The sequence below is a fragment of the Olea europaea genome, unplaced genomic scaffold (genome assembly GCF_002742605.1).
Source record: "Olea europaea var. sylvestris unplaced genomic scaffold, O_europaea_v1 scaffold404, whole genome shotgun sequence".
Taxonomy (NCBI): domain Eukaryota; kingdom Viridiplantae; phylum Streptophyta; class Magnoliopsida; order Lamiales; family Oleaceae; genus Olea; species Olea europaea.
The window spans coordinates 192,787-204,650 of NW_019260041.1; the positions used below are offsets into that span (position 1 = coordinate 192,787).

Below are 11,864 nucleotides of genomic sequence, written 5' to 3' on the forward strand. Positions count from 1 at the left end.
ACGTAATGGTTGATATAGGGGATGACCGAACACACACCTCAGGGTCGGGCATTATTTTATTCATGTGGGACCTGTACACTTTGTGAGGATCGATTATCCCGGATATCAAACATTTTCAGGCAAAGTAACATTTTCCAAATAAAACAATTGCTAACATCTTAAAAATCGGTTAGGGATTTTTTTACTATTAAAAATAAATTTATGTTAGGTTAACTTCATTTTGTCACATGACCTTTGTACTCGGAATATTTTACGAGAGGGAAAATATATGTGTGTGTGTGTGTGGAGAAAAACAATACATATTTTATGGAATAAACTTCAAAATCGAAGAAAAATTATAGACTATCGAAGACTTATATAATATAATAAGAAATTATTCCAAATATATATAATTTCTTGACCTCCCTACCCCTCAATTATCACACAACATATGCTTTGCCACACCCACAATATTTTTCATTTGAACAAACAACAAAGACAACAAAAATACTAGCTCAACAATAGACTAATTTTTTGCTTTCTGGCCTATACACGAAAGAAAACTAAACATGTCAAGTTACAAATAAAGTGTGACCAAACTTTAACAGTTTAACCAAAATTTGCTCCAACTCAGCTGAAATAATGCATGGGTTCAGTCAAATATTCTTTTCCAATGCCATACCAATTTTTGAACATTTTCCAAAGTAGAAAAAAAGGGAATTCTTTTATATCACTAACCTAATTCGTATGGGAAAGATTCTCCAAATTAATTTCCTTTCGTTTTTAAAATTGATATATTTTCAATTATGACATGTTTTTGGTAACAATCCACAAAATAAATAAATAAATAAAAATAATAAATAAATAAAATAAAATAAAATAAAATAAAATACTGATAACATTTGATAAGGTATGAAGAATAGGTTAGGCCTTTTTGTATTATTGAAAATAAATTTAGGCATTCAATTTATGTTAGGCCTACCATGGATACGATGATATAAATAAAGATCATGAAATGGGTTAGAATGACGATGAAATAGAATTCTGAATTGCAAATAATATTTATCAACTATTAAAACTAAAAAATAAAAATAAAAAATTTAAGAAAATCATGTTTTTTTTAAGTTTATTGAAACATATGAACTAAAAATCATAAAGAGTTTAAGATTAATTTTGATAGGAAGGAATGTTAGTCAAGAAAATGATTTGACTCAAAAAGTTAAAATCTAGTCTGTCTCAATCTATTTAAATTAATCTTTTTATTGTTTAGAATGGGTTCACGAGTCTAATGATGATGTCACAAAAACTAATGTGTAATTTTACCTGAATTTGTCTGAAAATAGTAAAGTCTTAATTAAACAATTAGTTTTGATTAAAAATAGAAGCAAAATTTAAAATGGAAAAGAGCTCCTCATTCATTACTGGATTGAAACTTCCACATGTAGAAGGAAGAATAAATATGATATTTTTTACTTGAAAAATAAACTGCAATAAATTTTGAGCTCTATTTATTATCTCCTATAATTCCTTCTATCACATGGCTAGCTTCAAATTGTTGTATAAAAAATTTGAGCTATTTCTTTAACCCGGAAAATAAAAAACAAAATAAAAATTAGACTGTTAGTTCACTTATGAAACCATGAACTTTTTTGCTTAGTTTCTATTATTTTTGACATATTGATTCGTTTATTATAGCTTTGTATTTACACAGATAATTTCTTGTTTAAAAGTTATTAATGCATAAGTTGTGAGATGGAAAAAAAAAAGAATCCAATTGCTTTCTCAATATTGCATTCTTGTGGATCAAATGTTTTGAATGTTTTATTTATGGAATTTCGTGTACTGTGAAATAGCAAGGCTACAGATTTTTATTTTTTATTTTTTATTTTTCCTTATTTTTCTAATTTGGGGTGAAGACATTTATTTAGTTCCTATTTTAGATGATAAAATTTACAGACCTTACTCGAACATCAGTAAACCAATATTTGCATTCTGTTTTACAGTTTTGTCGGAATTTAAAATTGTCCATGGAGATGATTTAATCTTAAATTAAGTGAAATTTTTAAGTTGTACTTGAAATACATATTCTCTCGACCTCAAATATAACACAAATATGTTTTACACACCCTTGATATTTAACATTTGAATAATCGACGAAGGCAATAAAAAATTAGCTGAATGACAGACTGTGTCTTTTTTCCTTTTTGGTCTTCTATACACAAAAGAAAACAAAACATGTTAAAGTTAGAACATCCTTATTTGTCTTCCTTTAAAACAAAATTCTTTGATTCTCATACTAATTTTTAACTATATATTTTTTTAATAAAATATTTTGCACGTAAATTCAAAACTTTTACATAATTTTCAATCACAAATTGTCCAAAAAATATCGCTATTCAAAAATCAAAATTTTCAAAAAATGGCCATCGAACGGGGTTTGTAAAGCATATCGTATATATAATAGAGAGTCTTTAAATTTAATGAGAAAAAATTTATTCACTCTAATAATTGTCTTTATTTTGACTCTTCATTTCGTGTATTTGAAAAATATTTATTTGTGTTTTTCCTTTATTTAACAAATTTTTATATGTCATTAGCCAATCAATTCAATATGATCGAATAATTTAAGAAATATAATTTGTAGCTTATTAAATGATATCGTTATAAAATAAAAAGAAAGAGTATATTTGACTCTAGAGTAAAATTGCCTCTCTATTTTAAAAAGATAGAATAGAGAGTCTGTTTAAAATAGAGAGTGTCTTGTGTTTAGAAAATTTTTCGGAGATGTTTTCATAAATAAACTGTGACCAAACTTCAACCGTTTAACTTAAATTTGGTCCAATGCTCTTGAACTAATGCATGGATTCGCCCAAATATTCTTTTCAAATACCATACCAACTTTTGAACATTTTCCAATGTTGGCAGAAGGACAATTAATTTATTTCATCTTACATTTTCAATGTTGAAAAAGGACACTCAATTATTTCATCTTAACAATTCACTCACCAAATTTGTACGGAACGAATTCTTCCAATTAATTTTCTTTCCCTTTCAAAATTGATACGTTTTCAATTATGACATGTTTTTGGTAAAAATCCTTGAAAGAAAGTAAAAAGGACCGAGCTAGGGAAACATAATAGATAACGTAGGGTATAATCAAACACACACAACTCGGGGGGTCGGGCATTATTTAACTCACTTGGGACGTCGCACTTTGTGAGGGTCGATCATCCCAAGTGTCAAACATTTTTCGGGAGAAAGTGGCATTTTCCAAATAAACAAGTTGCTAACATCTTAAAAATAGGGTAGGTCTTTTTTACTATTAAAAATAAATTTAAGCTTTCAATTTATGTTAGGTCAACTTCATTTTTTCACATGACCTTTGTACTCGGAATATTTTACAAGAGTGAAAAAATATGTATGTATATATATATGGAGAAAACGATACATATTTTATGAAATAAATTTCAAAATCGAAGAAAAATTACAGACTATCGAAGACTAATAAACTACATAAGATATAAGAAATTATTCCAAATACATATAATTTCTCGACCTTCCTACCCCTCAATTATCACACAACACAACACATGCTTTGCCACACCCAGAATATTTTTCATTTGAACAAATAACAAAGACAACAAGAATACTAGCTTAATAATGGACTATTTTTTTGCTTTTTGGCCTATACACAAAAGAAACCAAACATGTCAAGTTACTAATAAAGTGCGACCAAACTTTCAAAGTTTAACCAAAATTTGCTCCAACTCAGCTGAAATAATGCATGGGTTCAGTCAATTATTCTTTGGTTTTGCTAGTAGTACATCGGGATGTACCTAATGGTGTACACCCCACTCACATGGGCGAGGGACCCACTCGAATAAAACATCCTTTCTTTCACATGGATCCCACACCCATGTGAGTGAGGTGTACACCATTCGATACATTCCATTATGTACCACTAGACAAATTCATTATTCTTTTCCAACGCCATACCAACTTTTGAACTTTTTCAAATGTAGAAAAAAGAGAATTCTTCGATATCATTAACTGTTGTCGATTTTATCCCGCAAGTCGATCCCACAGGACTATACTTTAGCACGTAATTCAAATTTCTTTAACCACTATTTGATGAAAATAAACAAAAATGATGATCGATTGTGATTTTTGATCTAACTACTTATGAGAATGAATGCAACAAAAAGTGATTTGGAATTCAAAAAATAAATGGATGTTAGGGCGGAACAACTTCACTTATTGGTCACATTTACTTCTAATATCGAGATTCAAAAAATGTAAAGTAGTGTTCGATCAAATTCTTGTTCGATCAAATTCTTCTCTTGTATTCAATTTACCGCTCTTGAATTCTCATTGAGCATATTTAACTACTTCAATTCCATATCTCTATATGAATCAAACTTAGTTAAACACACTAATAGTTCTAAGAATTCATTTATGACCGCAGCAATTAATATAGGCATCTCTACACGTTATGTTAATTTACCAAATTTTAATATGTAGTCTAAACAAGAATCCCCATCTCTACGCATTTATTGTTCATGAAATCATTGAATAATTGGTTAGAAAATTCAAAGCATTATGAACATGATTAAAATCCACACATATAATCATAACGAACAATAATCTCAAATAAAATAAATAAAGGGTTCCAAATAGGTTATATTGTTTGCCCTAAAATTAGATTTAGCATCTCATAGTAATGAAAGAAAAATAAGAAATTATTATGGAAGAGATCACTGAATTTTGAATGCATATAGAATAAGAAACCAATCTTGCACCAAGATCTTCATCCTCTTCCAATCAATGCGTTAAACCTTCAATTTCTTGATGTTTTCCTCTGAATTCCTCTTTTTGATTCTCTAATTATGTTCTTTTGCCTCTCAATGCTAAACCCCGCCCCCCCCCCCCAAAAAAAGGTGTGAGAAACTTGTATTTATAAGTGCCTCCTTGTATATGTAGAAAGTGTGATTTTTATGGATTTCAAAATGGGCCAAAAAACGCACCCTAAATGTACCTAGTGGCGCCTTGACTCCTTGAAGTGGCGTCGTGGCGCCACCTTTGAGGCAAACAACATGTCGCTTAGTATTTTTATTATAACTTTCTTTTCCGATATCCAATTGAGGCGATTAAAGTTGTGTTGGAATGCTAACTCAAAGAGCTACAATTTTTTTTCCGATACCATTTTCAAGTTTGATCATTTGTTATGTCAAAAACGAGTCTCAATATGAGTCTGAAAACGGTGCATACATTTTTTTTGGTTGAAATTAGATGTGTGATCATACTTTGATTATATTTCATTCCTTTGATGTCTTTCTTTATCCAATTGACTTCGAGCACTTTTGAATCTTCATCGTGAGGTCTGACACAAATTTTGAGTATTTGTACTTTAGTCCCCCGAACTTTGGATCTCTTACAACTTAGTCATTTTCTCCAATTTTGTCAACTTTTGCTTATTTCCTTGAATTTCTTGTAATGTCATTGAATTTTACCTATTCAACACCAAATGCAATAATTTAGACCATAATTCATTCGAGAAACAACTATAGATCATCGTTTTAAAGTTTTGAATAAGTGTATAAAATACACTAATCAAATATCTCCAAACTTAAACATTTATTTGTCCTCAAACAAATCTATCATCTAAATAGCTACCAACATACAAGCATACAAAAGATAATGGTTGGACAATCAAGCTTTTTACCTCAGGATTCGAGATTTTGATGTTTATTCCACAAACAAGCTTCAAAGTCACAGTACCACAAAAATATCTACTTTTCCAGTGCAAAAGCGATGTGTGTGTGTATGTGTAGAATTAAGAAATCAACCATAACTACACAAGTTGTTTTAATTCCCGACCCTCTATGGTAAAATACATCCTTACATTTCTCGTATGATTCACACACACCTAAACTTACATTTTTTCACTTGTTCCTAATGTGTAACATAAGGTTGAATATTTCATTACTATCTTCATCCTCTCGAGTTTAGGTGGACATTTGCAAGTCAACACTTCAGTGATCAGAAATTCTTTAATTATTTGATTGCTTCGACTGTCACGACTTAACTAGCTAATTATTCTTCATCAAAAGTCAAATTTCATTAAATAAGTGTTATGTCTTAACCAAGATATTTAGTGCTTTTGCCCTTTTTATGCACTTGTTTTTTCTATTTTTCACAAGTTTGTTTTTTTTTTCATTAAGCTTTCTAGATGACCCCTATAGTAGGTTTTAGGTCGATGCCTCTCAAATCAGATGATTTTAGGACAAAAGGTTTTAAACACCCTTACAAGCTTATTGATCTGAAACAAAAAGGTTTCGAAGAGAACCAATTTTTGTTTTAAGTGCAGCTTCATCTTTAATTGCCTTCTAAATGACTCCTGTAACGTGCTTTAAGCTGATGACTCCCAAGTCATACAACTTTAGGGCACTAGGTTTTAAGATATCCTTGCAGACTTAATTATTGGAGTCATAAAAACTTCAAAGAGAAATATTTAGATTTCAAATGTATATACCTTAATCAGTGCAATGCCCCTATCACACACTTATTCAAACAAACCAACATCCAACTTAAGACTTTGGCCTAGTTTTATTATGTTAGTCTAAGACAATCCACACACAAGTTTTCACATATGAAATCCAAATTCACATCCGCATCTTCCTATAACTGTAAAGTCATCCCGAAGTATGCTAACTTTGGTCTAAGGATAAATAATTTACTATGGTTTAGGTAAAGCATCTATGTCCAATTAAATCAACCTTACAAACAAATGAATCAACTCATTTTATCACAGTGTCAAATTCAATTTTAGTGCACGTATAATATTAAGTTTTGTAAGGTTAAGCTTCAATAATCAGTCTAGCATGCGTCCTATCCATAGTTCATATATCAACACCAAAACTCAAAGTAAAATGTAATTATAAGCCAAACTTTTCAACTCACACAAAAATTTTAGGTAGGCAATTAGGAAATTAATAATAATACACTTTCCCAAACTTAAACTAAATATTATCCTCAATGTTAAACTTAAAGGAAAATGAGGAGGACTTCTTTGAAATGTCAATATTGCCTATGATGTTGTGAGACCTTGGTGTTGCATTTGATCGACTCTTCTTCCACATCCCCCCCCCCCTAAAATTGAGATTTGTCCCATTTTCTCCTTGTTCATGTTGGTTTTAGAGTTCCACGATGACATCTTCCTAAAAAACCAAATTTGAAAAATTAAACTCATGGAACAAGGGTTACTTAGCTCAAACAATTAATAACCAACTCAATTACTCAAATATCTACGAGTAGAAGGGTATGAGTGATGATTTCTGAATAAACTATACATTAAACTAAGCTATCCTATAACTCGAAAACAAAATAAATAAAAAAAGCTTGGATTACCTCCCAAGATGCACTTCTTTTAAGTCATTAGCTTAACTTGTGCCACTGATTTATCATGGTGGCTAGAACCAAGTTATTCCATCATTGCACTTTGTCCAATTTTCATTTATACAGGCCCTTTTTGTTCTCCAGATTTTGATTTGTCCATTCTCATCTCTACCAAGAAGTCCCCCAAAAATTAATTTTCTGTTCTGACAGCTTCGTTGATTAGGTAGCCCTTCTTCATCAATTCTACAACAATCAATTTTATTGGGAGGTTTTTTTTATTGAGTGTAAATATTGAATATCTCTTGCTTGTCTTCCATTCTCAAGATTAGTTCTCTCTTCTCCATGTCAAAAAGGGTTCGTCCCCTTGCTAAGAATTGCTAACCCAATATAACTGGAATGTCTAGATCTTCTCGTATGTCCAATACAATGAAATCCACAAAAATTATGAAATTTCCTGCTTTTATGAGTACATCCTCAACTGTGCCATGCGGCCTTGAAATTGTTCTATCAGCTAGTTGTAGCATTATTGATGTTGAGTTGACTTTACCTAGTCCCAATTTTCTATAAACAGAATACGACATTAGATTGATGCTAGCACCCATGTCACACAATGCATTAATTGAACAGGAATTTCCAATTGAAATTGGTAAAGTAAAACTCTTTTGATCCTTCAATTTAAGAGGTAATTTGCTCAGGACTCTTGCACTACTTTTCTCAGTAAATGCCACAGTTTCAAACTCCGAAAGCTTTCTTTTCTTTGTCAACATCTCTTTTAAAAATTTCGCGTAGTTTGGAATTTGTAATATCGCATCAATGAACGGAATATTGATTTGGAGCTTTTTGAGAATATCGAGGAAATTTTCATAATTTATACCTTGTTTATTCTTCTTAAGACCTTGTGGAAAGGGAATGGGAAGCATGTAAGCTTTGGCTAGACTTGTTGCTTTAGCAGTTGTTGCCTATGTACTTTCTTCGTTTTCAATTGCATTTGGTGCAGATTTTTCCACCCTTGTAGCTTTATCAATCACTTCCTAGTCATCTTTTCTTTTGGGTCTCTCTGTAGTCATCTCTGGCGATTGTACCTCGCTATTTGTATTTATGAATTGAATATTTTGCTCCATCGACTTCTTTTGAAGTCTTTAGGGAAACGAAAGTGGAGGTACATATGCTTTAACTTTCACGGGGGACCTTGGGTGGATCGTTCTCCACTACTTTAATTGCCATCTCCTATTTCTTAGGATTTATCGTTGTATTGCCTGGAAATGTCACTAGTGGGCATTCTGTATGTTGTCGCGCTATCTGATCAATTTGTGTCTCCAGTTTCTTGATGGATGCCTACGGATTTTGAAAGTTTGTGCCAATGTGTTAGAACGCCTCGTCAATCTTTTGCACATATTGTTGAAACATCTTCCCCAAACTTAGCATTCTTTCTTGTTGAAAATTGTTCCCATATGAGTTGAAATTACGAGAGGCATTTTGAATAAAATTTACTTGTTCCTCTGAAGAAGCAAGCATCAAGCAATTTTTTGTAGCATGATTTCTCCTACAATTCTCACAAGTTGAATTGGCCATCACCGCATTTATTCCACGTGTTTCCAATTTTACAAGTAACTCTACCTATTTTATTAAAGCTTCTATCTGTGCATTGGTAGATGTTGTACTGTCTAATTCATACATTCTAGATGCCTTTGGTGGTACCACTCTTTTTGATGAGAACGTTCAATGTGTGGTGGCTATTAACTCAAATAGGTCCATGGTTTGTTGCACTAATTTCCCTATGATTGATCCACCTGCAGAGGCATCTACTTGAGATTTTAATAGTGATGTATGTACGATGTAAAAGTATTGCACTTGGTTTCCTATAGTGATTCCATGTTTTGGACACTTTCTCATCAACTTATTAAATCTATTCCATGACTCTTGATAGCTCTCTCCATCTCTTTGTTGAAAAGTTTGAATATCCAATTTGATTTTAGCTACTTTCGTTGATGGGAAAATTTTGTTGCAGAATTTTCTCGTTAGTTCTTCCCATGTAGTACTACTCTCATGAGGCTCCACATCTAACCACTCCAATGTAGCATCTCTCAGTATAAATGGGAATAATTGCAATTTAATAGCATCTTCATTAACTCCCGGAGCATGGAAGTTTTGATAGTTCATGATAATTCTGGAGATATGGGTGTTCGGATTTTCATGAGGTAACCCATAAAATTGGAGAGTGTTGCTCATCAAATTAACCCAATCTTGCTTGATCTAAAAATTATTCACCACAAAATCTGGATACACAATACTGGAGCGTGCCGGTACTGCTATAGGTGTTAAGAATCTTAAGACTGGCAAATCTCCTTCATTTATTTCACCTCGTTCATGCTACTACTCTTGGGGTGTCTCTAATCTTGAGGCCACTTGTCCAATTGGCTGAATAGGAATAGGAATAGGAATATGTTGATTGTCAGCCATTTGATGTTGTTTTTGTTTGTATTCTTTGCGTCTTCGTCGGAAAGTACATTCTATCTCTTAATCAAATGGCCGAAGATTGTTGCCTTGGGCACGAAACATACAACAAACATAGTATTATGTAAATAAAAAAAATAAAAAAATCAAATAAAATTTAAGAATAAAAATAAATTAAGATTAAAAGTAATAGTCGCCAACAACGGCGTCAAAAACTTGTTGTCGATTTTATATCTAGCAAGTCTATAAATCGTAATGAGTAATAAGGTGGACCTAAGAGTCCAGATTGTCGATCCCACGAAAACTATACTTTAGCACTTAATTCAATTTTCTTTAACAACTATTTAATGAAAATAAACAAAAACGATGATCTATTGTGATTTCTGATCTAACTACTTAAAATATGAATGGATGCAACAATAAATGGATGTTAGGGTGGAACAACTTTACCTATTGATCACCTTTACTTCTAATATTGAGATTCATAAAACCTAAAGTAGTGTTCGATCGAATTCTTCTATTATATTCAATTTACCCCTCTCGAGTTCTCATTGAGCCTATTTAACTACATCAATTCCATATCTCTATGTGAATCAAACTTAGTTAAACGCACTAATAGTTCTAAGAATTCATTTATGATCGCAGTAATTAATATAGGCATCTCTACGCATTATATTAATTTACTGAATTTTAATATGTGGTCTAAACTAGAATCTACATCTCTACGTAATTATTATTCACGAAATCATTGAATAATTTTCTAGAAACTTCAAAGTATTGAGAACATGATTAAAATCTGCACATACAATCATAATGAATAAGAATCTCAAATAAAAGAAATAAAGGGTTACAAATAGTTACATTATTTGCCCAATTAGATTTAGTTACTCATATTAATGAAAGAAAAACAAGAAGTTATTATGGAAGACATCATCGGGTTTTGAATAAGAATATAGAATAAGAAACCATTCTTGTACCAAGATTTTCTTCCTCTTCCAATCAATGCGTTAAACCTTCAATTCCTTGATGTTTTCTTCCTTTGAATTCCTCTTTTGATTTTCTAATTATGTTCTCTTGCCTCTCAATGTGAAAAATCTCTGAAAAAGTGTGACAAATTTGTATTTCACTACAACAAAACTATGATTTCGCAATAAGATTTTTTGCGACATACAAAAAGTTGTCACAATAAGTGACTTAATGTGACACATTATTAAAGTTTGACGCAAAGATTTTGATGAAAAAAATAAGTACCAAAAAATATAAGACGACATAAAAAGTTGTCGTGAAATGTGAGAAGTTGTGACAAATAATAAAGAATGTCGCCAAAAATATGAGGGAAGCAATGTAATGGTTGTTGATCTTGTGCTAATATTCAATGTGAGATATTTGAAATATTTTCTTTAAGCTGATATTTCATTACCTTCTACATGTACGTGTTTGACTAAATTTGTGGTGCTTTTCTTTATAGGAATTTTCATTTAATCAAAGAACATATTGATGGTGAGTTGGAAGCATATCTTGGAGTCAAGAATGTTTTTGGTTGTCCAGTGAGTTTTTTTTTTTTTTTTGTTATTTATTCCACATTTCTAGTTCTATTTTCTAATTTTTCAAGTTTGTTGAATCATTCAAAGTAGTTCGACCTTGAAATCAATCGTACTATAGTTTATCCGTATATGTTTTGATTTTGGAGACAACCAAGTTTGTAGATAATACGTTGATCTATATTTATTTGGTTGACAGTAATATGATTTTTTTTTCTATTTTGATATCAATTATATTTTATTAATTGTATGTTGAAGCATGCTCTTCATAAAGTCACAAGTTATTTCAAGTAAAGTTACATTTTCATTTAAATGTTCACCACAGTAAAGATTCCATTACGACGAAAGAAATTGAAAATTATGTGCTTAAAATAGAGTCTCCGACATGCATAAATAAAAATAGATTCAATTAGGCGACAATTGTATATCGTTGAAGTGACAAACCCTTTGTGTTGCAGGATAAATTTAACAACAAGCACAATTTGACAAATAAAT

The 11,864-nt window shown here is 31.2% G+C and overlaps 1 protein-coding gene across 1 annotated transcript; it reads right to left on the minus strand.

Moving 5' to 3' along the window:
* Nucleotides 1–6,365: 6,365 nt before the first annotated feature.
* LOC111387446 lies at nt 6,366–8,294 on the minus strand. Its single transcript, XM_023012003.1, has 2 exons — nt 7,757–8,294; nt 6,366–6,451 (listed from the first exon to the last, which is right to left on the minus strand). The coding sequence occupies exons 1-2, from the start codon at nt 8,292–8,294 to the stop codon at nt 6,366–6,368; spliced, it is 624 nt and encodes a 207-aa protein (XP_022867771.1).
* Nucleotides 8,295–11,864: the final 3,570 nt, after the last annotated feature.

Excerpts from the sequence above, each read along its gene's own strand:
- LOC111387446 (XM_023012003.1), bottom strand. The coding sequence starts at position 8,294 with ATGCTTCCCATTCCCTTTCCACAAGGTCTTAAGAAGAATAAACAAGGT. Across the intron at positions 6,452-7,756 it reads AGACATTCCAGTTATATTGG|TCTGCAAGGATATCTTAAAA; the intron begins GTTAGCAATTCT and ends CCAATAATTAAG.